This window comes from Hemicordylus capensis, chromosome 4, assembly GCF_027244095.1.
Source record: "Hemicordylus capensis ecotype Gifberg chromosome 4, rHemCap1.1.pri, whole genome shotgun sequence".
In the NCBI taxonomy this organism is placed as follows: domain Eukaryota; kingdom Metazoa; phylum Chordata; class Lepidosauria; order Squamata; family Cordylidae; genus Hemicordylus; species Hemicordylus capensis.
In genome coordinates this window covers 979,967-1,004,338 of record NC_069660.1, presented here as the reverse complement: position 1 = coordinate 1,004,338, position 24,372 = coordinate 979,967, and the positions used below count along the sequence as shown (strand labels likewise).

General features: G+C 53.1%; 2 protein-coding genes across 3 annotated transcripts; one reads left to right on the top strand and one right to left on the bottom strand.

Annotated features, from left to right (window-relative positions):
- LOC128322183 (uncharacterized) lies at positions 1-7,274 on the bottom strand. The gene is made up of 5 exons (XM_053242961.1): positions 7,267-7,274; positions 4,797-5,130; positions 3,261-3,377; positions 1,030-1,093; positions 1-343 (listed from the first exon to the last, which is right to left on the bottom strand). The coding sequence occupies exons 1-5, from the start codon at positions 7,272-7,274 to the stop codon at positions 258-260; spliced, it is 609 nt and encodes a 202-aa protein (XP_053098936.1). The 3' UTR covers positions 1-257.
- PCIF1 (phosphorylated CTD interacting factor 1) lies at positions 4,151-23,779 on the top strand. 2 transcript variants are annotated; one of them, XM_053248385.1, is made up of 17 exons: positions 4,151-4,315; positions 5,187-5,426; positions 8,648-8,786; positions 8,908-9,032; positions 9,267-9,413; positions 18,311-18,441; positions 18,584-18,738; positions 18,870-19,017; positions 19,115-19,198; positions 19,511-19,610; positions 19,739-19,901; positions 20,083-20,255; positions 20,741-20,827; positions 20,979-21,163; positions 21,333-21,426; positions 21,598-21,773; positions 22,722-23,779. In XM_053248385.1, exons 3-17 carry the CDS (start codon positions 8,663-8,665, stop codon positions 23,008-23,010), a joined length of 2,181 nt encoding a protein of 726 aa, XP_053104360.1. In that variant the 5' UTR covers positions 4,151-4,315; positions 5,187-5,426; positions 8,648-8,662; the 3' UTR covers positions 23,011-23,779. The 2 variants fall into 2 exon arrangements, with proteins under 2 accessions (XP_053104360.1, XP_053104361.1); XM_053248386.1 differs by lacking the exons at positions 4,151-4,315; positions 5,187-5,426; positions 8,648-8,786; positions 8,908-9,032; positions 9,267-9,413 and adding an exon at positions 17,902-18,046.
- The last annotated feature ends 593 nt before the right edge of the window (positions 23,780-24,372 follow it).

Sequence of the window (24,372 nt, the reverse complement as noted above, 5' to 3'; positions counted from 1 at the left end):
TAAGCAGCAAAGTGGCCAAATTTATTTTTATTTAATACACTTTTATATGCCATAAGAACATAAGAACAGCCCTGCTGGATCAGGCCCAAGGAGGCCCATCCAGTCCAGCATCCTGTTTCACACGGTGGCCCACCAGATGCCGCTGGAAGCCACAGGCAGAAGTTGAGGGCATTCTCTCTCTCCTGCTGTTACTCCCCTGCAACTGGTACCCAGAGGCATCCTACCTTTGAGGCTGGAGGTGGCCCTCCGACTAGTAGCTAGCCGTTGATACTTCTCCTCCATGAAGTTATCCAAGCCCCTCTTAAAGCCATCCAGGTTCTTGGCTCGCCCAAAACTCGCATCTCTGGGCGGTTTACAACAAGCGAACAAACAAACAGTTAAAACATTAGTTAAAATTTATTATTATTATTATTATTATTACATTTATATCCCACTCTTCCTCCAAGGAGCCCAGAGCGGTGTACTACACACTTGAGTTTCTCTTTCACAACAACCCTGTGAAGTAGGTTAGGCTGAGAGAGAAGTGACTGGCCCAGAGTCACCCAGCTAGTCTCATGGATGAATGGGGATTTGAACTCAGGTCTCCCCGGTCCTAGTCCAGCACTCTAACCACTACACCACGTTACAACAAAAAACTTAAAATGGTAGTTTAAAAAATGATATAGTAAAAGTTAAACATTGCAACAATTTAATTTTTTTAAAAAAAAATTAAAATGATGTTAAAACTATTAAAACAATATTTAATTAAAAACCTGGGTGAATAGGTGTGTCTTTAAAGACTTTTAAAAAGTTGTCAAAGATGAGGAGGCTCTTATTTCACCAGGGAGCGCAGATGACAATAAACTATTTATGGTAGTGAAATCCACAACAGATTGTGAGGAGCTCCAGAAGGATCTCTCCAAAATGGGTGAGTAGGCAACAAAATGGCAAATGTGGTTCAGTGTTGGCAAGTGTCAAGTGATGTACATTGGGACAAAAAACCGCAACCTCAAGTATACACTGATGGGATCTGAGCTGTTGGTGACTGACCAGGAGAGGGATCTTGGGGTCGTGGTGGACAGCTCGTTGAAAGTGTCAACTCAATGTGCGGCAGCTGTGAAAAAGGCCAATTGCATGCTAGGGATCATTAGGAAGGGGATTGAAGATAAAACTGCTAATATTATAATGCCCTGATACAAAACGATGGTGCGGCCACACTTGGAGTACTGCGTACAATTTTGGTCACCACATCTAAGGAAGGGCATTGTAGAACTGGGAAAGGTGCAGAAAATGGCAACCAAGATGATCAAGGGCCTAGAGCATCTTTCTTATGAGGCAAGGCTACAACACCTGGGGCTTTTTAGTTTAGAAAAAAGACGACTGCAGGGAGACATGATAGAGGTCTATAAAATCATGCATGGTGTGGAGAAGGTGGATAGACATTTTTTTCCCTCTCTCACAACACTAGAACCAGGGGTCATCCCATGAAACTGAAGTCCAGGAATTGGAGGACCAACAAAAGGAAGTACTTTTTCACACAGAACATAATTAACATGGAATTCACTGCCACAAGATGTAGTGACAACCACCAGATTAGATGGCTTTAAGATGGACTTAGATAACATTCCTGGAGGACATGTCTATCCATGGCTACTAGTCTGGTGGCTATAGGCCACCTCCAGCCTCAGAGGCAAGATGCCTCTGAATACCAGTGGCAGGGAGCAAGAGCAGGAGAAGGGGCCTGCCCTCCCCTCGTGCCTGTGGGCTTCTTCTGAGACATCTGGTGGGCCACTGTGTGAGACAGGAGGCTGGGCTGGAAGGGCCTCCTTGGGCTGATCCAGCAGGGCTGTGCTTATGCATGTTCCTGGGGTGGCGTTACCTCTGCCCTAGAGGACTGGGAGCCAGGTATTACATGCATCTGGAATGCCCCTGCATGTTTTGTATGTTTATTTTTTTTATTAGTACTGTCATCTCCCATCAACCACAAGGGTTCCATTCTGGGAAAACCTCACGGTTGGCCAATTCGCGGTTGGAGAGCAATAGAAATGCATTGGAAACAGGGGGTTAGGGGAATCACAGTTAGGAAAAGACCAAAAAATAGAGGGGGAAAGACTGAAAAAACTTCCCCCCCAAACACCCGGAATCAGCCATAATTAGCAAGAGGAGTGGGACCTGAAGCGAAATCACCTCTGAAGCCCCAGAAATCACCCCCAACTCCCCCATTGCGCAAACCCCCCAAAATTGCAAAAAAAAAAACACCCTTGCTAAACCACGGTTCCTTGGGCGCGGTTGGCGAGACATGACACAATTTCCCAGTCCTGGACACTTAAAACTGCAATTCAGAAACCTGTGATTGGCAGTAATGACTGTACTGCTATTACAATTCTTCATACATTTTCAACAACAGAAAGTTCTTAAAGCAATTTATTTTATTTGTTTAACATATTTCTATACCACCCAAAACTTGCTTCTCTGGGCAGTTTACAATTAAAACCATTTAAACATTAAAATCAATTAAACAAAATCATTTAAACATTAAAATCATTTAAAACCCAACATCAAAAGTATTAAAACTATAAATCTAATTAAAAGCCTGGGTGAATAAGTATGTCTTCAGTGCCTTTTGAAGGGTTGTAAGAGATGGGGAGGCTCTTATTACAAGAGGGAGTCACTTCCAAAGCCCAGGGGCAGCAATGGGAAAGGCCCGTCCCTGAGTAGCCGTCAGACTAACTGGTGGCAGCTGCAGACGAACCTCTCCAGATGATCTCAATGGGCGGTGGGGCTCATAGCAAAGAAGACGTTCTCTTGAACACCCAGGACCTAAGTTGTTTAGGGCTTTATAGGTTATAACCAGCACCTTGTATTTTGCCCGGAAACCTATCGGCAGCCAGTGTAGTTCTTTCAACACAGGAGTAATATGGTCTCTCCTAGATGGCCCAGAGACCAACCTGGCTGCCACGTTCTGAACCAACTGCAGCTTCCGGGCTACGTATAAAGGCAGCCCTACATAGAGCACATTGCAGTAATCCAGTTTGGAGGTGACCAGCAGATGTACCACTGATTTTGAGGTCATTCATCTCAAGAAATGGACGCAGCGGGCGTATCAGCTGAAGCCGATAAAAAGCACCTCTGGCTACCGCCTCAACCTGGGACACCAGGGAGAGGTTCGGATCCAGAAGCATCCTCAGACTGCATACCTGTTAATTCTGGGAGATCGTGACCCCATCCAGAACTGGCAGATTAAAATGGTCTCCCAAGCTCTGACCCCACACAATAAGTACCTCTGTCTCATTTGGATTAAGCCTCAGGTTGTTATCCCTCATCCAGCCCATCACTGCCTTCAGATGACAAAGAAGAAGAAATATGGTGCTTCTGTGTCTCCAATGGGGGCTCACAGCCTAAAGACAAGGAAATACAAAGGCAGGTACTCCTTGCAACCACTGGGAGGGGTGCAGTGCTGGGACGGAGAGGGCCAGTTGCTCTCCAAAGGCATAATATAAAAAGCATACCACTTTAAAAGGTGCTTCTTTGGCCAGATAGCAAGAATTATAATATGTCTCCCTTTTTCTTATTGAGGTCATATTTATACCTGTGTGGTCGATAAAAGATGAGCGTAATCAATGAGATAAAGGTAAACTGAAGTGCCCCTTTATATATTACTACCCCAACCCTGGTGGGGCCCTGGTGGCGCAGTGGTAAAACTGCCGCCCTGTAACCAGAAGGTTACAAGTTTGATCCTGACCAGGGGCTCAAGGTTGACTCAGCCTTCCATCCTTCCGAGGTCGGTAAAATGAGTACCCAGAATGTTTGGGGCAATATGCTAAAAAATCATTGTAAACCGCTTAGAGAGCTCTGGCTATAGAGCGGTATATAAATGTAAGTGCTATTGCTATTGCTAACCGGGGCTCGAACTTGCGAACTAAGCAGCGCCAAGGCAGAAGCGGCCACTGCAAGCAGTTCCTCCCCACACCGAAAACGAAGCCCAACGCGACCCGTCAAGCAACCCGCGCATGCGCTCTGCAGAAACAGAGCGCTGTCCCTTTGCGCGTGCGCCATACCGCGCTCCGGCTCCAGTCCCACCGACCGGCAAACGCCGATTTGTCCTTTCGTATCTCGAAGTTCCCGAGACAAGCGAAGTGCGCCTGCGTGCCCGGGTCAGCTAACCGAGCAACGCATGCGCAGACAGCTGGGCGGGGCGTGCCCGGCGCCTGCGCACTGCTCGCCGCGGGTCCCGAATACAAGATGGCGGCGGCAGCTGCCAGCGTGAGGCAGCAAGCGGATGGCCGCGGGAAGCGGAGCGGCCCCGGGCTCCCCCAGGCCTCGGTCCCGCGCGCAGGTGAGGGGGCGGGGCACTGCGCACGGAAGCCCCTCCTTTGCCGCGGGCCACGGGCGCGGAGGTGGGCGCGGGGCCAGGCAGCGGCGGCGCTGACGAGGAAGAGCCGCCGCCACCGCCGCCATCTTGGGGCGCGCGCACTCGCTCCCTCGCCGCCGCCGGGGGCGTGCACGCGCGCCGCCCTGACCGGGCCCTTGTTGCTCTGCCTGCGCGGGCGGGGTCCCGGGTCTCCGCCCTCCCCCCCCGCCAGGTCCGGGGAAGCGAGAGCCCCCCCTGCCGCCGCCGCCGCCGCCTCCGGGTTGGCAGGCGGGCGCTTGTGCCTCCCCGCCGCCCCAGGCACGCCCGGCGGCCCCCCCGCCTGCTCTCCCCGCCCCCCCCCCCGCTGCTGCGGCTGGTGGCTCGTACGGCGGGAGCTTGCCCGCCGCCCCCCCGCGTGCCTGTCCCCTCCCTTCCTCGGGGCTCGCAGCGGGCGGCGGCGGCTCACCGTCCGTGCTGGGGCGGCGTCGGGGGCCCCTCGCTGGCTGCCTGCGCTGCTCTGGCTGGCTCGGCTCTGCACACACTGCTGCGACGAGCGGCGGCGGCGGCGGCGGCGCCCGAAGATCCACCCCTTCTGCGGGCCGCCAATGGATGGCTCCTCGCCCGCCCGCAAAGCTGCCTCGTGCTCCGCCAGCCCTGCCCCGCCGCCGCTTGCCAGCCTCCGGGGCTGGGCTGGGCGCCAGGGCCCTCCTGCCGCCGCCGCCGGCGCCTCGGGGCAAGGGAGCCCGGCAGGGAGGCCGCCGGTGGTCCCGAGGCGAGGGTCTGCAGAGCCGTCGTGGTGGCTGCCGGCGAAGGGGTCCTGGGCTCACCCCCGGCTCTTCCTCCTCTTCCCTTTCAGCCCCGCGGATGGGCTAGCAGAGCCCCAAGTCAGTATGAGGCCGAAGAAAGCTGCGAGGCAAACTTCAGTTGTGAGTAGCCCCGGCTAGCTGGATTCCATCGTCACCCAGGTGGACTGCAGCTGCTGCTGGAGGCTCCCTTTCTACTTGTAGCAGAAACACAGTGGCCGGTGGAAGCCAACCAAGGAAGCTCCTTCCACTTTCAGGACCTGTGGCCTTCCCTATCACAGAGCCAGTCCCCTGTGGGTATCTCCCCTTTCTGCAACACTCTCACTTTGAAGTGCTTCACCCTCATTCAGTGTATCACCTGTGCAGTGGTGCCTGTTGTGGTCCTTTGATCTCTGGGTGTGTGTTGGACTTCAGTTCCTTCTGTTGTCTACCTGTTGCTGAGTCTTACACTTTCTGCAATTAAACTGGGTTCTGTTTGTTCTACATTCTAAAAGTTCACTAGTGTTCTGTTTTCCTTTGTGCTGACAGAGAACTCTTCAGGTCTAGGAGGCTTTCTAGGTCTAGACTCAGTTACACATTTCTGGGTTGTCAAGCCACAGCATGCACAAGTCAGCAGGCTTTCTGTGCCATTGGAGCTCCCAAGGAACCCTGGGCATTAGCCATTTTGGAAAGATGGCGAGAATGCAGCTCAGGAACACAAGCCCCCTTGCCAAACTAGTTGCTGGGGTTGCTGTAACATCCTTGCAGTTGAGACTTGTCACACGGGGGCGATTCTATATCCCAAGAGGTCCCTTGGTAAGGCTGCAAGCCTGCCCTTTGGGAAGTAGGACAGCTCTGTTCTCAAATGACCTTGTTGCTACTGTCTCCCAGGGTCCATGTTTGTTTGTTTGTTTAACATATTTGTATACCTCCCCAAACCAATGTCTCTGGGCCGTTTACAATAAAAACAGTACAAATTAAAACAGCATTAAAGTATTAAAACAATTTAACACAATGTTAAAACAGTTAAAAACTATTAAGAACTGTTTACCCTTGGTAAGACTCTTCAGTGCTCTGACAGAGAAGCAACAAGAACCCTTCACCACTGGCAGCTCTTGCTTCTGGACTGTAAGCGGCATGGGGGCAGGATCTGGAAGCGACATGTTTTCAACTGCTCCATAGGCCCCACGTAAAGCTGCATTGCCCTGTGCTTGGGGCTGAGACCTGGAGGCCCAACTGCAGATGTATGCTGGCCTTCCCTTGGTGGCCCTTTGCCCACCCCTCAGTGCCTGGGGGAGCGGGGGGCAGGGAGGCAGGTATCGGGCTAACCAAGATAGGACTTGAGGAGCACCCAGAGTGCTGGTGGCATATGGCTGACAGGCTAAGTGTGTACTGCAAAGCAGGCAAGAGCTATTGTGTGTGTGTTTAACCTTTTATGGGCAGTTTTATGTTGTGCTGCTATCCTTCAGGTCATGGCATGGGGTCAGTGGTCCCTCTAATTTCTTTTATCTGTGTGCGGAATGAGTTTTGTTCTGGGTAGCTGTATCAAGGCAGTGTGTACGCACGTGCATTCAGAATGCATGGGGAGAGGAGAGCTGGTCTTGTGGTCGCCAGCATGACTTGTCCCCATAGCTAAGCAGGGTCTGCCCTGGTTGCATATGAATGGGAGACTTGATATGTGAGCACTGCAAGATATTCCCCTCAGGGGATGAAGCCGCTCTGGGAAGAGCATCCAAGTTCCCTCTCTGGCTTCTTCAAGATAGGGCTGAGATTCCTGCCTGCAACCTTGGAGAAGCCGCTGCCAGTCTGTGAAGACAATACTGAGCTAGATAGACCAATGGTCTGACTCAGTATATGGCAGTTTCCTAATGGGGCCTTGCTGATTCAACCTGAGCGGGATCTAAAATGAACTGAGCAGACATCCAAAAACTTGTGAGCACATGCACGTGCGCACACCTTAGAGGGCACAGTTCATGGGGTGGTGATCTGATGGGAAGGGGCTGCCAAAGAAGAGAGACCAAGACTGCTTCTGGTCCAGGCAACTGGATGAACCTGCTACCCTGCACACAAAGCCTTGCCTGTCTCCTTTTGGTTGGAATCCTCATTTTGTTAGCTGAGCAGTTGTGTGTAGCCAGCTAGATCTATGGAGGTTACCTGGCCATTTGTGATGGGGCTTAGTTGGGAGGGTGGCGCTGACTCTTCCAGAAATACCCACATAGTCACTGGGCAAGTTCAGAGCAAAGCCCAGGCTGGTGGCCACTTGTCTTGGATACTCTTGGGCAGCAAATGTTGGTTTTGAGGCACATCCTGGGTGCTCTGCAAGATTTCTGCCCTTACTCAGACCCCGACTAAGGTGGTCCCGGCAGACAGCATCTGCCTGCCTTCTCTTGCTCCTGAAACGCAGGGCATTCAGCTGGCTGAGCGGAGGAAGGCTGGTCTGAAGCTGGGAGCAATCTTAGCCCTCATGTCTTCAGACAATTTTCAGTGTAAAGGAGTTCTCTGGAGAGTATATTAGCTTTGGCTCATAGTTTAGTGACACTTCAAAGACAGCTGAGTTGAGGTTTGTGTGGGGTGCAGGTGGTGGATTTTATAGAAGCTGCCCAGGCAAGTGGCTGTGGAGAAATTGTGTGGAGGAGGCCTGGCACCTTTCTACTTAATGGCAACAACCTGCCTGCCTTCCCTTACTCCTGCAACACGGGCCGTACAGCAGGCTGAGCAGGGAAAGGCTTTGGGGCCTGAACATATTCTCTGGCCCAAATAGGAGGCCTGTTGATCCTGGTCTTCATGTGCTGTGGAGTTGAAATACTGCTTTGAGGCCCCAAATATAGGCTGAGGTAGGAGAAGGCCAGGCCTGCCCCTCCCAGTCACACCTCCTGCTTTATAGAACCTGGGAGGGATGGTGGCTCAGCACTTTGTTTGGGGAGTGCCAAGCTGATGGGAAGGGCTCCTGTGCCATGGCTTCTTGTCACTGGACTGGGGAGCCAAGGAGTGGCTGGCCACATCCAGCCCGAGCTCCCCTCCAGTGGCTGGTGCTGGTCCCTCCCTTGTGTTTCTTCTTGGACTTGCGAGCCAGCGTGGTGTAGTGGTTAGAGTGCTGGATTAGGACCGGCGAGACCCGAGTTCAAATCCCCCTTCAGCCATGAGACTAGCTGGTTGACTCTGGGCCAGTCACGTCTCTCTCAGCCTAACCTGCTTCACAGGGTTGTTGTGAGCAGAAACTCAAGTATGTAGTAGTACACCGCTCTGGGCTCCTTGGAGGAAAAGCGGGATAGAAATGTAGTAATAATAATAATAATGTGGGGGCCATCTTATATTGGTTCTATGTAAACTGCTTTGGGAACTTTTTGTTGAAAAGCGGTATATAAACAATAATAGCTTTGCTTGCAGGGCCCAGGCAGTTGTGCTCCCGAACAGCATGTTTCCCCAGGACTGGTGGGCCCCAGAGGGTGACGGGTGCTAGTTCTTCTCTGGCCAGGGCACAAGCTTGGCTGTGAGGGGATGTTGTGGTGACGTTGCTTCCTTGTGTCCCTTTCAGTGCCAATGTTGAGAAATGGCCAATGAGAACCACGGCAACTCCAGGGAGGAAGCTGCCCTGATGAGCCACTCTCCCGGCACCTCCCACCAGAACCAGCCGAGCTCCCCCAGGCCTGTCCGGCTGGTGCAGGATTTGCCAGGTACTTGTTTGGTGAGCGTCGGGGCCCCAGGTGGCCCTGGCAGAGGCGGCCTGCGTGTCGCGAGGGAGGCCTAGGCGAGCCTCAGGCCCTCCTGACTCCTGGCTCTCCTGCTGTCCCTCAGATGAGCTGGTGCAGGCTGGCTGGGAGAAGTGCTGGAGCAAGCGGGAGAACCGCCCTTACTACTTCAACCGCTTCACCAACCAGTCGCTCTGGGAGATGCCACTTCTAGGGCAACACGACGTCATTGTGAGTTTCTGGCTGGCCTGCCAGCCCGCCCTCGTGCTGGGGCATCGGCAGGGAGGAGCATCCCCTGCCAGCCGAAGCTCGTTGACTCATTCCTGCCGTGGGTCACGAAGCAGTTGGCAGGCAATGTGGGTTCGGATCACTGACTTGGTTTCAGGACCCAAGGCTTGTTGTGCCTGGAGTGGGTGGGAGAGTCCGGGTTCAGGACCTAACCGTTCTTGTTCTGGGCTTCCCTAGTCTGACCCTCTGGGTCTGAATGCAGCTCCAGTGCCTGCAGAAGCGGGAGTTGGCGATGCTGCTGCTGCTGCTGCTGAAAACAAGATGCGGAAACGGAGACTTTCTGAGGAAGTCCAGCCCAGTGGCAACAGCGTGAAGAAGCCCAAGGTAGGCCCCCGTCCCTGTGTGGCCCCCACCCAACCAGGTCAGGCTGGAGCCATGCGCAGGACTTCTGCTAGAGGCAGTAGGAGTAACTGTTTATCCAGCAACGAGAGACTTTATCCAGCAACAGAAGAGCCTTCAAGAGCAGAGTTGTGAGCCCAGCAGGAGCAAAACCAAACCAGAGTAGCACATTCCCAGCGTAGTGGAGAGGGCTGGCTTGTTGGCTCCTTGGCAGTAAAGGCAGCTGTCTGAAGAAGTGCCGCTCTGTGTGGTGCGGACCCTGGAGCAGCCAAGGTGAACTGGGAGATTCCTGGCGCAGCCATCTCCACAGCGGCCTCCTTCGCTCAGCCCTCTGAGTGGCACTTCTTATTGCTTTGATGCTCATCCATTTCAGAATGGGGATATCTCCTTAAAAAGGTGGTTCACTTCTCACCAATAAGTGTTTATGTCATTTACTGTTTGTTGTTGTTGCTGCTGAAATCAAGGCTTGAAATGCCATTTGGCCAGGCCCAACAGGCAACAGCCATGTTGGCTCTGTTGTGACATCATTGCTGCTCTTTTTCTTTGAAGCCTAGTCATTCTGAGTATGGAGAGTAAGGTTTTCTGCAGTAATCTGACCAAAAACAACCGTGGTTTTGGCACAAGTAGTATATGGTACCACTGTGCAAGAGCAGAATAAAAAGCACACTTGAAAAAATATTTGTGCAGGTAGGTGGAATGAGAAGAGAAAAGCTGTTCAGTGAGAAATCCATGTTTGTGTGTCAGGGCCATTTCAGTATTGGTACAAGCAACTTATAGCATGTTTGTTATCCTCCAATATTGTATTTTTATTTTATTCCCCCCTCCCCCAACCTTTTTTAAAAAAACAGGAACTTTCCTGGGCATATGGAGTGGGGAGTGTCTGTTTCCTGCTCTTTGTGCCGTTCACTCTGAGAATAATTTGTCAGGGCTAGTGAAATCTCTTGAAAATAAAGGGCAACCTATTACACTAGGATGGTTTGACTGGAGTCTCTGAGGTAAATCGGGCCTCTTCCCCTGCACCACCTGGCCTCAGCTGCTTAGCATTGGTAGCGTTGCTGCTTCTGTTTGGCAGTGGCCCTTCATTCTCCTCCTGTGTAGGAGAGTACCCATTCTAATGGATTGTCACACCCACTTGCTCCCTGTAGGCAGAACTTCTGTAGAAACGAAAGTAGCCCTGTGCTGCCTCTGGGATGATCCACCCAGTTTGGGTCCTGCCTTGCTCCTGTGGACGGGACCTCGCAGTAGCGCCAGCTTTTTTCTCATGCTTGACTTATTTTCCATTCCTTTCCCGACTGCTTGGACCCAGCAACGGGCTGCTCTTCATTCCTCCCCTTCACCAGACACTTGGGAGAAGGCGGCACACGGACGAGCACATCCACTCACTGGCAGCCTCTCCTTCCAGCTGGGGCACAGCTCAGCCACCACCCTGCTTAGAGGCCCATGCAACTTGGCTGGCACGGGGAGACTCCGCCAACCCAGTTGCGCCCTCCGCCATGTGGAACACGAGGAGCCAGCCGAACCGGCCCTGCCCACGCAGCCCGTCTTCTCATGGGCAGGGAGACCAGAGCAGCACTCAGACCTTCTGGCAGAGTCCCCCCGATGACCAGGGCCCAGCTCCACTGCTGATCACGGTGGCCAGTATACACCCATGGTTCATCAGAGTGCCGAAGCAGTTCACATTGTGCCTCTCCCCACCTGGCCTATTGTATTACAGTCAATCCTAGATACACTCCATTCCCCCACTCCTCATAACATTCTATCTTCCGATTCCAATTCTCAATGGGTTCAGTCTGATAAAAGAGGGAGGTGAATGGTCTACTGACGAAGGCCAACAACAAAAGAACAGCCCTGCTGGATCAGGCCCAAGGAGGCCCATCTAGTCCAGCATCCTGTTTTGCACAGTGGCCCACTCGATGCTTCCAAGAAGCCCACAGCCAGGGGATGAAGGTATGTCCCCTCTCCTGCCATTGCTCCCCTGCAACTTGCCTCTGAGGCTGGAGGTGGAACTAACAAAGCCAATCCCCAAACTATTCAGGCATGAGGATTTTGAAATATTACTTTCTAAGGCCTGCAAGACTATGCATCAATCCTGAATTGTCATCCTTCAGGAAGAATGGGCCACACCAGGTTCCTCCAAAGGTCTGGGTTCCCTACCAAAACAATCTTATACTTGCAGAAGTATCAGCTTCTCTAGCGGTCCCCTTAGTGGATGCCTCCTTGGCATCTCTTGTCCTTTGTACAGTCCTATCGAAGAGGGAGATGAAAGACTTGGGTGTCTTGAGGGTAGAAAAAGTGATTGATTTCTTTTTTACAAAGGAAATCACATGAACTTTCCCTATAGCCACCTAATGGTGCATCGGGGAAATGACTTGTCTAGCAAGCCAGAGGTTGCGGGTTCGAATCCCCGCTGGTATGTTTCCCAGACTATGGGGAACATCTGTATCGGGCAGCAGCAATATAGGAAGATGCTGAAAGACATCATCTCATACTGCGCGGGAGGAGGTCAGCCCTTCCTGTATTTGATCAAAGAAAACCACAGGGCTCTGTGGTCGCCAGGAGTTGACACTGACTCAACGGCGCACTTTACCTTTATCATCCCTATCTGTTAAATCAGCAGCTGCCACCTCCACTTTTGCCAGAGCATCTATTCTGTGGGCCAAAAAACTCCTACAAGGCCTCCCGCAGGCACACACCAAACTCAGACCAGGACTAAACAAGCAGCGAAGGTGGCAGCCTTCATAGCTAATGCCAGCTTAGACTCTGTGCCATTTTCAGCCAGGGCTATAACTTCAGATGTTGTTAGGTAGGAAGGGCCTAACAAGAATCAACTTGGTCTCCTCAGCATTTAAGGGGACAAAACGCCATGGAGAATCACTGGACCATGTCCTGGTCAAAACAAGATACATTGAAAAGGGTATGCCCTCTACTAGGAGGGATAACCGGCGACCTTTTTGGCTTAACCAGCCCAATTTTCATTCCAACACGTTCAGCATGGTGTCCTATGTGGAACTCCAGGCACAGGAAGCCATTCAGACAAACTCAAACCAGTCACTCCTTTGGGAACACCATCTTCCCCAGTAACCTCAACAAAAATCAGTCACAGCAATGACTATCCCTCTCCTCCCATAGGAGAATAACTCAGAGTTCCTGCCAGCATGGCAACAATCAACAGTGGATCGCTAGGTACTCTCCACCATAGTTACTCATTGGATTTCCAAGTAACACCCCCAGAACACTTCATAACACTTTGTTCCAGGAACCCTGCGAAATATCAACACATGACCCAGGCAATTCGGTACTTTCTCCAAATCAGGGCAACCAAACCAGTACCCTCAACAGACAGATGTCGAGGCGTCTACTCTATTTTATTTCTTGTGCTCCAAAATGATGGATCCTGGAGAGTGGTATTGGATCTGAAGTCCCTCATCAAATTCATCAGGAAATGTAAGTTCTGGATGGAAACTCTGCACACAATTCTACAAGCCATACAAAAGGATAATTTTCTCACCTCCCTAGACCTGATGGACACTTACCTCTGCATCCTCATTCTCCCAGCCCACTGACACTTCCACTTCCACTATGCAAACCACCATTTTCAATACCACTCCCTACCTTTTGGGCTCTCCTCTGCACCCAAGGTGTTCACAAAAGTGATGGCTTCCCTAGTAGTAGACATGCGGATCCAAGGGCTGCACACCTGTCCTCATTTGGGTGATCTGTTGATCAGATAGAGGTCATTTCAGAGGGCGAAATCAGACATCAACAGGACCATTTCCATACCATTCAACCATGGCTTCCTAGTCAATTCCACAAAAAGCTCTGACTCCTTTTCAACAGATTTACCACTTATTGGGTGCTTATTAAGACCCCCAAAGAGCGGTCTTCCTTTCTTGGGAGAAACAATCCAAAATATGTTCACAAGCTCGTCAAATCATGAGTCAGCCATTGGTAGCCCTCCTATCACTGGCCAGCCTGTGCATGATCTTCTGCCTTGACATCTTGCCATGGGCTTGGAGGCACTCCAGAATTCTCCAGTGGCTGCTTCTGCCTCACCAAGACCAGATCACAGCTCAGGCTCACACAATCATCCCGATCTTTCACCCTCTCCAAATTTCTTTGGAGAAATACAGGTGGTGGATATCCCCTGTAATCACACGGGGTGTCCCACTCAAAGAACCCACATGGATTCAATTGACAATGGATGCCAGCATTGCTGCAATAACTTCTCACGGGGCATATGGTCCACATCTGAGATTCAGCACGGCATCAGCTGGCTGGAACTCAGAGTGGTTCACCTGGCACTACTGCACTAATGTAGTCAAGGACCAGTACGTCCTTATCAGTACAGACATTGTGGCCACCAAGGCTTAATATCAACTGCCAAGGGAGCACACAATCTCACTCTTTGGAGGAGTCCAATATTTTGTTCAAATGGACTCTGTGTCATTCTGCCCATCAAAGCAGAGCACCTTGGTGGGAGACAGAATATAGAAGTGAGCACACAGCCCAGACCACTGAGTGGATGCTACAGCCCAGACCACTGAGTGGATGCTACAGCCCAGACCACTGAGTGGATGCTACACCTGGCAGCTTTCACCATGATAAAGGCCATCCCGTCCTTGACCTTTTCTGACAAGATTCTTCACCAAGTATCAGTGCCCACAGGTGGAGGCCATAGATGCCCTGACATCTCAGTGGCCCCAAGGAACACTACACACACACACACACACACACACGATTCCCAGGATATTACAGCAGTTCAGGGAACAAGGAACAGCGCTAATTCTAGTAGTTCCATATTGGGCCAGGAGACCCTGGTTCTCAGACCTCATGAAATTGACAGTGGATCCACCTTGGTTGCTACCAGAATGTATGGAACTGCTCAGTCAAGGCCCTCTCCACCATCCAGAACCAACCTAGCTATGACTTCACGTGTGGTTACTGAACGTGCAGTCCTAGCCGCCAAAGGTTACTCCACTCAGATCCAAGACACTATCTTGGCTTCACACCAACCACCAAAAATTCAAATATATCAAACGACTTGGACAGCCTCCTTAAACTGGACCACATGCAAATAAATACAACCATTGAAGGCAAAAATACCACATGTTCTTGCCTTCCTACCAGTGGGCCTGAACTAAGGTTTGAGAACAAACACACTTGGAAGGCAAGCATCTGCTCTGTCCATTCTTCAGCTCTCTTCCAGGTCTTTTCTGGCATCTCATCCAGACGTCAAACGCTTCCTTAAGGAGCATCCAGCATCGCTCGTCCGATCCATCACTTCCCATCATGGAGCCTTAATCAAGTTCTTACTATCCTTACAAAGGCTCTTTTCGAGCCTCTTAGAACAGCTTCACTCAAATTACTGACTTACCAAAGTACTATTACTGGTAGCTATTACCTTCGTTTTCAGGGTGTTGGAGTTGGGGCCCCTCTCCATTTGTAAACACCTTTGCATTTTTCAGGCAGACTCTGTGGTACTTAAAATAGTCAACACTATGTTGTACAGGAATCAGGACATTGTTCTCCCATCATTCTGTTCTAGGCCTCAGCACCCAAAAGAGAAACTGTGGCATACTCTGGATGTTGAGAGCTCTTGGAATATACATCAAGCACACATCACCAGTTAACTATACTGGCTCCATGTTGGTTCATTATCATCCAGCTGCGATGAGTTTGAAGCTGTCAAAGACCACTCTGGCACGCTGGATCAAGGCCTGCATACCTACCGCATACAAATCACTCGCGCCACATCCGCCTCTCAAGATCATGGCTCACTCTACCCACAGCGCAGCTGCCTCAGCAGTGTTCTGTGCAAATACCCCCATCTCAGAATAGGAATGTGCATGAACCTGTTTGGAGGCCCTTTTGCAATGTGCTCGCACATGCACCGACGTGCGCACGGGTTACTTCCAGTCCGAGGAGAGGACAGGGTGACAGGGAGGTAGGGGGCTGCTTTGCCGGACTGTTTTTTAAGAGAGCACCAGCAGGGGAAACGCGGCGGGGGGCGGATAGTAAGTGACCCTCTGCCACCCTTAAAGTTATCCCACCCCTGCGGTTCCATGCACATCCCTATCTCAGAAATCTGCAGGGCTGCCACATGGACAACAGTTTTGCCATTCATTAGACATTACAAACTTCACACATACCAGTTGGCCCTAGCAGCATGTGGCACTGTACTCCAACAAGTGGTTTCTACATCGTTCTTCTCTGTGACATAAATCTTCCTGCCCAGAGATGACTGCTTTGGTATGTCCCATTAGAATAGAGACCCTCCTACACTGGGGGAGAAAGTAACGTTGGTAGTATTGACTGTGAAGGTTCTTTCTCCCCAGTGTACGAGGGTACACGACCCACCCTCGGTTTATGGGTGTGGTACACTTATATTTTGAATTGATTCTGATTGACTCTTACCTCTTTTTCTACTTCTATCTCATTTCATTCTCCTCGGAAGCTATGTACACTTGTTGTACGTTACAGGGACATAGGAAGCTGCCTTCTAACAAGATGGACTGTTGGTCCGTTTATCTCAGTATTGTCTGCACCAGTGGTTCCCAAACTGGGAGCCTCCAGATGTTGCTGAACTACAACTCCCATCAGCCCCAGCTACAGTTTATTGTGGCTGCGGATGATGGGAGCTGTAGTTCAGCAACATCTGGAGGCTCCCAGTTTGGGAACCACTGGTCTACACAGACTGGCAGCAGCTTCTCCCAGGCTGCAGGCAGGAGTCTCTCTCAGCCCTATCTTGGAGATGCTGGGGGCGGGGGACTTGGAACCTTCTTCGTGCAAGCAGGCAGGGGCTCTTCCCAGAGCGGATTCCCCATCCCCTGAGGGGAAGATCTTCCAGTGCTCTCATGTGTCCCATTCAAATGCAACCAGGGCGGACCCTCCTTAGCAAAGAGGACAATTCATGCTTGCTACTGCAAGACCAGCTCTCCTCCCGAGAGGTGAAGTGCCTTATCTTTTTTGGCGCCTGTTGTTTGTTCATGCCATTGCTATGCTGCCTGGAGCCTGCTTACTGCCTGTTGCCAGACACTCCCAGAACTGGGTGGATCCTGCCAGAGGCAGCATGGGGCTACTTTCGTTTCCACAGAAGTCCTGCCTACAGGGAGCAAGTGGGTGTGGCACCCCATGAGAATGGATACTCTCGCACCGTGGGGAGAAAGAACCTTGATGGGAAGTCCTGCTGAAGTTACTTCTTGCCATAGAGTTCCTCCTACTTGGCTCTTAAAGTCCGCCAGCCATGTGCCGCCTTCTAAGGGCCAGGGGACCCAGGACTCTTTACCAGTTGCATGACAGGCAGACATCCAACAAGTGCAACTTTACCTACCATATTAGGATGGAAACGGCAGCTGTAGATATTTGGCCTGTGCCTCAGCTGCACAACAGCCAGAAATTCAACTGGTGAAGTTCTTGTCTCCTAATGATTGGAGAAGCTACACGTGCCATTCAGCTGTTAGACAGAGAGCTCCCAGGCATGATAGAACAACTGTAGGAATTACCGCTCAGAAGCGCCCATTAGTAATAACTCTGGCAGAAGTCCTGTCATCCGCCAACCGTGAGGGTTCGTTCCTGGATACCCTGGCAGTTGGTGAATTTGTGGTAGATGAGCCATTGGTTTCAATGGCAAACGGGGTTAGGGGAATTGCAGTTGCAAAGCAACTGAAAACAAGGTGAAAAATTGAAAGAATGTCCCCTTGACCCCCCAAATTACCCCCCAACCCCGAATCTTCTTTTTAAATTGCCAAACCAGGGATACTCAGGTCGCGGTAGGTGAGGGCAGTCACAGTTTCCCAGTCATGGATACTCAATTCCGCAGTTGGGAATACTGCGATAGGCGAAGGAGGACTGTACTTAAAATATGAAGAAATACGTGATATCACTTTCTAATGATGAGTCTAAAAGGTATTGGGGCAAATTCATGTTTAACCATACAGATATTGCCGCTGTCACATCCAGTTTGAATCTCTGTTAGTTTATTTGTCCCCCCCCCCCCCCGCCGGCTTCCTACTTCAGAAATATAATGCATGGCTCACAGCCCGCCCGCCCCCCTTGTTCCCCCACTGGAGCCGCCCTCTGTCATTGAGTTAGGCTCCCTATTGAACACAGGCGTTAAATCATTCCAGTGTAATGAGGGTAGCACTTTAATTTCAAGAGATTTCTCATTCTCTCTGAGAGAAATAAAGATCAACAGTATTTCCCCCGAGAGTGGCACCCCATGTAAGAAGGCAATATTTTGGAGAGGGGAGGGGGTTTTTTTACTTCTAGAGCCAGCTCTAATGCTAACCTTGTGGTCTTCACTCCCCTCATCTCCACTTCTTCATTGCCAGCAGAGAAGCATGGTGTCATGCCGGAATCGACTACAAATGAGACTTCCTGAATTTCCTTTCAGAATCTTACTTCAGTTATTTTAAGGAATCTGTGCAAAACAAGTCACAGACAGGACGGATAGAGGCTTCTAGTCTGCCCTGAACAGAGAGATGGAGCAGCACTGATGTCATAATCACCTCAACCAATGGGAGAGCATATTTGCTCTGCCAGGGAAATGTGAATCTTTAAACAGGTTTTTTAAACAAACTGCTTCATGTTGGATGGAAAAATCACAGCGCCGCCTAATGGTGAGCTGCTTAATGGATGAATGCTACTAAAAATGCTAAATGAGATTTAGGAGACGTCCTCATGGGAGGTATTGACTGAAAGACGCAAGAGTTGGTCTGGGTGTCTGGTACCAGATTCCATTTCACATCAGCCCCTGAGAATACGCTGGTGCCAGTGGCTTGTGTCATCGTCTGAGGAGGTATAGGGTGATGGGTGCCCGCCTAGCAAACCTGGCTCTGGCCTTGCCTCCTCCTTCAGTCTTGTCTGGCATCTCTCACTTTCAGGGGGATGTGCCAGGAAATCCTCCAGCGCAGCCAGCCCCCAACTCTTGCTGTACTCCTGGGACTCCTCTGCTGAAGATGTTGGGTGTCTCTCCTGAAGACAAACAGCAGGCAGCTCTTTTACGACCCACAGAGTAAGTCTTTGGGGCAGGAATGGCCCGGAAGGTCCTTGCTCTCTTGGAGAGTGATGGTGGGAAAGTGGGCCCCACCAGGGCCTCTTCACTTTGCAGTTCCCATGAAGCTCTGTGTGCCTTGCCTGTCTGTTTTCTGCTGTAGAGTGTACTGGGACCTGGACATCCAGACAAATGCGGTGATCAAGCAGAGGGCACCATCTGAGGTGCTGAGCACCCACCCTGAGGTGGAGCTTCTCCGGTCCCAGCTGATGCTGAAGCTGCGCCAGCATTATCGAGAGCTGTGCCAGCAACGGGAAGGTGTGTTGCGTTGGCCTCCGCCGTCTCCTCGCTGTTCCCACCGCCCCCTTCCCTCCGTCACCGCCCCACACGATGTGCTTGGTCTGGACCCAGAAGGGCCCTCATTGGCCACGTGCTGCTTTCCCCCTCAGGGATTGATCCTCCACGAGAATCCTTCAACCGCTGGATGCTGGAGCGGAAGGTGGTGGACAAAGGGGCAGACCCTCTGTTGCCTAGCAACTGCGAGCCAGTTGTCTCTCCTTCCATGTTCAGAGAAATCATGAATGACATTCCCATCAGGTACTGGGGGGGCGAGGGAGGCTGCTCTGCAGGGGTGGGGGCAGGCTTGGCAGCCCCTCCCAACTTCAACCCCTTCCTACCTTTGTGTGTGCTGCAGACTCTCCCGAATCAAGTTCCGGGAAGAAGCCAAGCGGCTGCTGTTCAAATACGCGGAGGCGGCAAAGAGGCTCATCGAATCCAGGTTGGGGCTGCTGCCCTTTTCTTTTTCCTTTGTGGCTGCTGTGAACCGGGGCCGCTCTCTCCAAGCCCAAGTCGGAGGGGTTGTTTGTGCCGCTGGGCCTGGAGGGTGAGGAGAGTGGCTGGCAGCACTAGCACGAGGGAGAGCTGGACCGGGGCCAGAAACGTTTTGTCAGTCGCACTGAAACAGCAGAAGCCTAAATGCAAAAGGCAGAGTGCGTTGGAAGTGGCTGGTCCCGGAAATCCCCGCTTTCACGAAGCGCCAGTGGCCAGCCTGGTCTTGGGCTAAATTGCTGTGGCCTTCTCCCGTGTGCAGGAGTGCCTCTCCAGACAGCAGGAAGGTGGTGAAGTGGAATGTGGAGGACACCTTCAGCTGGCTGCGGCGGGACCACTCGGCCTCCAAGGAAGACTACATGGTCAGTGGCCTGGTTTCCCCCACCAGCTGTGGGTGTGTGTGTGGTGGCTGCATCCTGCTTTCCTGTGTGTGAGAGCTGGGAGCCACCACCCTGAGAGTGTCTCTGGGCCCTCTTGTCTGACCCTGCAGGACCGCCTGGAGCACCTGCGCAAGCAGTGTGGTCCCCATGTGTCTGCTGCAGCCAAGGACTCTGTGGAGGGCATTTGCAGCAAGATCTACCACATCTCGCTCGAGTACGTCAAGCGCATCCGTGAGAAGCACTTGGCCATCCTGAAGGAGCACAACATCTCTGGTAGGTGCAAGGAGGAGGAGGGGCAGCCTAGCCTGGAGGCAGCAGCCTGCCTCAGCACCCTTGGGCTGCATCTGCTTCTGGACAGCCTTGGCGAGGGATTGCTGGGCAGGTGAGCCTCCCTTGTGCGGGGGGGGGGGGGTGCCGCCTGAGTGGGACTCACCCCACCCCACCCCAACCTTAGCGGAGGTCGGCGCTCCAGAGGTCCAGGACCGGCTTGTCTACTGCTACCCAGCGAGGCTGGCCATCGCTTCCCCGCCGCTGCCCAGCGTGGAGATGCATGTGGAGAACAACGGGGTGTGTGTGCGCTACAAGGGCGAGATGGTGAAAGTCAGCCGCAGCTATTTCAGCAAGCTGGTATGTGGCAGGATGGCGGCAGCAGCACCCCTCCTTCTGTGGGGTGGGCTGAGGCCCCCAACAAGAAGGGCAGTGGTGTCTGGCTGCGGGCTCATAAGAGCCTGCTGGGTCAGGCCCCTCAAGGAGGCCCGTCTAGTCCAGCCTCCGGTTTCCCACAGTGGCCCACCAGGTGCCTCTGAGAAGCCCACAGGCAGGGGGTGAGGGCAGGCCCTTTCCCCCGCTATTGCTCCCCTGCAACTGGCATCCTGCCTCTGAGGCTGGAGGTGGCCTATAGCCCTCTGGCTCGTAGCCGTTGCTATCCCAACCCCGCTGAAAGCCATCCAGGTTGTTGGCTCTCACCACCCCATGTGGCCTACGGTGCTCTGAGGGAGCTGTGGGACGACAGGGTGGCTTCCATTCTGGGCCCAGCCACCCAGCAGCCTTTGCTTGCTCTGCCTCCGTCCCGACACCTTCAGGTGGCTTTGCAGCCTGCCTTTCTCTTGCAGTGGTTGCTCTATCGGTACAGCTGCATTGATGACTCTGGCTTTGAGCGGTTCTTGCCGAGGGTGTGGTGCCTTCTCCGCAGATACCAGGTATGGGCCCTCTTGCTGAGCTTTGGCTGGTGGGGAGGGAAGCCCACCCTGGCTGAGCTGGACTGCCCGTGTGGGTGGGTCCCTGAGTGAGCCTGCCTGGCTCTGGGACCTGGAGCCAAGCAGCTCAGTGGCCTGCCTGGGCTCATTGCAGATGATGTCTGGTGTGGGGCTCTACGAAGGGACCGGCCTGCAGGGGGCGCTCCCGGTGCATGTCTTCGAAGCCCTCCACAAGCACTTTGGGGTGAGCTTTGAGTGCTTTGCCTCCCCTCTGAACTGCTACTTCAAGCAGTACTGCTCGGCCTTCCTGGACACAGACGGCTATTTTGGATCGAGGGGGTGAGTGAGTCTGTGTGCAGCTCCAGGGCTTGGGGCAGAAGGGAGGGGCAGCAGTCCTCCCTGCGTGCTTGGGGGTGGAGGGGGGCCGGGAGTCGTGCTCAGCGTGACCCCAGCCTGGGGATGCCTGGGGTGGGGAGCCGCTAGCCTCTCTCCTTCTTCTTCCCTTCAGTCCCTGCCTGGATTTCTTCCCCATCAGTGGTTCGTTTGAGGCAAACCCTCCATTCTGTGAGGAGCTGATGGACGCCATGGTGTCCCACTTTGAGGTATGCCGCCTCCCGCGGTGGTTGCTTTCCGGCGAGGCAACACTGTCTTCCTGCCCTCCCTTCTTGCTCGGCTGTGGGGGGCGGGGCGGGGGCGGCACCGGCCTGTGTTTGCCTGGCCCAAGGCAGTTGGTGGCCATCAAGGCCGATGTCTCTGTCCCCTTGTTGCCTTAGAAACTGCTGGAGACCTCCAGTGAGCCCCTCTCCTTCATCGTCTTCATCCCGGAGTGGCGGGATCCTCCCACGCCAGCACTGACTCGCATGGAGCAGAGCCGGTTCAAGCGGCACCAACTCATCCTGCCCGCCTTTGACCACGAGTACCGCAGTGGCTCCCAACATGTCTGCAAAAAGTAAGTTTGCCGTCTTGAGTGGAAGGCCCAGCTGGCCGCTCTGCCCAGTGCCTTGGCTGGCCTGAATCTGTCCGGGGCTCCCCTGGCACTGGGCTCCTCTTCTCCGGCTCCTCCTTGAGGCAGGCCTGTGCAGAGTCCTGCCTGGTGGGGGGCAGAGCAGGACCCCTGGATGGGGCCTCCTGAAGTCAGGCTGTAGGTTCCAGAAGGAGCAGGGGCTGGGCTTTGTCGTGCTGCTAGTATCCCAGGGACGGGATTGGCTGGCAGGGTCCAAGCAGCGCACGCTTCCCTCCTTCCTTCCGAGGAGGGCCGGCTGCTCTCGTGAGTGTCCCGGGCAGCCCTGCTAGCGGAGCCAGGAGGCACCTCTTGCTCAGTCATGGGGGTGATTCTCTCCCTTGAGCGGGGGCAGAGCAACTGGCCCTCTCCATCCCCAGCAGCACAGCATCCCTCCAGTGTCTGTCTTGTCTTTCTTCTCTTAGACGGTGGGCCCTTTGGGGACAGGGAACCGTCTCATCCATCCATCTAGGCAAACCGCTTTGGAAAGGTTTTTTAAAAGTGGTGTATAAATAACAGAAGTAGTACGTCTGCCCGATTGTTTCTGGAGACAGTCGGACACAGTCTGGTGCTAGAAGGCAGCAACCCATGCTGTCCATCGCCTAAGAGTGACTGTGACAAGCCCCTCTTGGCCCCCCAGCTGGTGCTCTTGATTCAGGGCACGTGTCCTCAGAGCTTGTTGGGCAGCCCACCTTGCCCAGCCCCCTCTGTTCTGGCTCCCTTCATGTATTGCTGCCTGAGATCCTTTTAATGCAGCTCCCAGGAATCAAATGGTTAGCTGGCCCTGACCCTTGTAAAGCCTGGCTTGCTTAGCTGTGGCCCACGGGAGGTTCTTATCCAGTGAGCCCTGGTGAGGTGATGGGTGATCCCACCTCTTGAACGTCTGTCTTCCTACAGAGAGGAGATGTACTACAAAGCCGTGCACAACACTGCTGTCCTCTTCCTGCAAAACAACTCTGGCTTTGCCAAGTGGGAGCCCACCCCAGAGCGGCTGCAGGAGCTCGTCACAGCCTATAAGCACTCGGGACGGACTTTTGCCACTGCCGCCGCCGCCGCCTCCTCCTCCTCCTCTTCTTCCTCCTCCTCCTCCTCTTCTTCCTCCTCCTCCTCGTCATCTACTGTTCCAGACAAGGATCGAGAGACAGTTCGGGAGCAGAGTACCAGCCGGGAGATAACCCCTAACTAATCAGCAGTGACCTGGCTGGACCGACAGACAGACAGTGATGGGAGAGAACTCTGCTCCAAAGTGAGGGGACGAGGCTGGCCCCAAAGTGCTGGAGACTGGGGCTGACACTACAGCTGTGCACCCTTGACTCTCCTCTCCTCCAGTCCTGCAAACCCTTGACGGGGGGCATCATGCCCACCTGCCCTGGGCTGGCTGCTTTCTCCCGTGGGGCATCATGCACACCTCGGAGCTGCCTGCTGCCCCCTTCTGTGTTGCAGCTCCCGGGAGGAGCCGCCTAGAGCTGTGGGAGGGACAGCGGGGGATGGGGGGGGCAAAGCAATGGCCCGGTCTGGCAGTGGAAGCAGAGGGGCAGCAGCGGCAGCAGCAGCCTGTGCAGTGCAGGGGGGTGGCTCTGGCTCAGCGGTGTGTGTCCAGTGTAAATCCCTGTGTCGGTGTCGCCAGAGGCTCCCCAGTGCCTCTTCCCTGTTGCTTTCCCTGGTGTGCCAGTTGCGTGTTCTCGCGGAAGCTGTTGGCTGTCAACCGCGGAGCAAAGGGACTCCTTTGGTGTGTGCCGAGGTCTTGGCTGCCGTTTTGTAGTCGTCACAGCTCCTGTCTGAAACGCCCAGATTTCTTGGAGATCTTTGGGTCTTGGTTTTTTGTTTTTGTTTTTTAAGGATTTAATTTAACAGTGCTAACCATTTTATTACTTTTATCAAAAGAGCAAGGGGAAGTCTATTTTTGATTTTGTTTCCTGATTCTTAGGAACATTAAAAACACCAGCATTACGGTGTGCCCTGGCTTTGGTGCATCTCATATGCAAGTTGAGGTTGTGGAGGCAGCACACGAGAAGCTTGGCCGTCGACCCGAAGCTGCTGCTAGCCCGAAACAAGCAATGGGGGGCATCACTAGACAGTGCCTGCTGGGGACCATGGGAGTGCAGAAAGACCAAGGGCACTTTGTACCCCCCCCCAATAGTTGGGATGACGAACATACTCTCTACCTTCAGCCTTGAAACCATGTTGGCTTTGCGCCCCCCCCCCCCCCAGCATTGATGGCTCTTCTTTGCTCTGGCTCCTGTATCGACAGCTGCAGCCTGAGGCAAGCAGGGCTGGTAGCAAAGAGGGTCTCTCTTGTCGCTTCCCTCCTTGGTGGTCTGTGGTTTACACATACTATAAAATGGACTGGATCACTTCCTACTGTGGAGTGTGGGTTTGTGTATTTGATTGTTCCCCTACCAAAGTTGAGTAGGAGACTGGGACAGTAGGGAGCAGACCACGGAGCCATGCAGTCTCCCTGGTGTTTTGTTTGTAGGGAGTTCCTGGGGAGGGAAGCATTTGAGGTGGCCTCTCCTTCCTGCAGCTGCACCACCTCTGTAGTTCACCA

Bases quoted from the DNA above. Each gene is read 5' to 3' on its own strand.
- LOC128322183 (XM_053242961.1), bottom strand. The intron at 1,094-3,260 runs GTACTTATTGTG...CCTTTTTCACAG, and splicing joins TTAATCCAAATGAGACAGAG to CTGCCGCACATTGAGTTGAC. The intron at 344-1,029 runs GTCAGTCACCAA...TAAACCGCCCAG, and splicing joins ACCCCAAGATCCCTCTCCTG to AGATGCGAGTTTTGGGCGAG.
- PCIF1 (XM_053248385.1), top strand. From the start codon at position 8,663: ATGGCCAATGAGAACCACGGCAACTCCAGGGAGGAAGCTGCCCTGATG. The intron at 19,018-19,114 runs GTACTGGGGGGG...TGTGTGCTGCAG, and splicing joins ATGAATGACATTCCCATCAG to ACTCTCCCGAATCAAGTTCC. The intron at 19,902-20,082 runs GTAGGTGCAAGG...CCCCAACCTTAG, and splicing joins GAAGGAGCACAACATCTCTG to CGGAGGTCGGCGCTCCAGAG.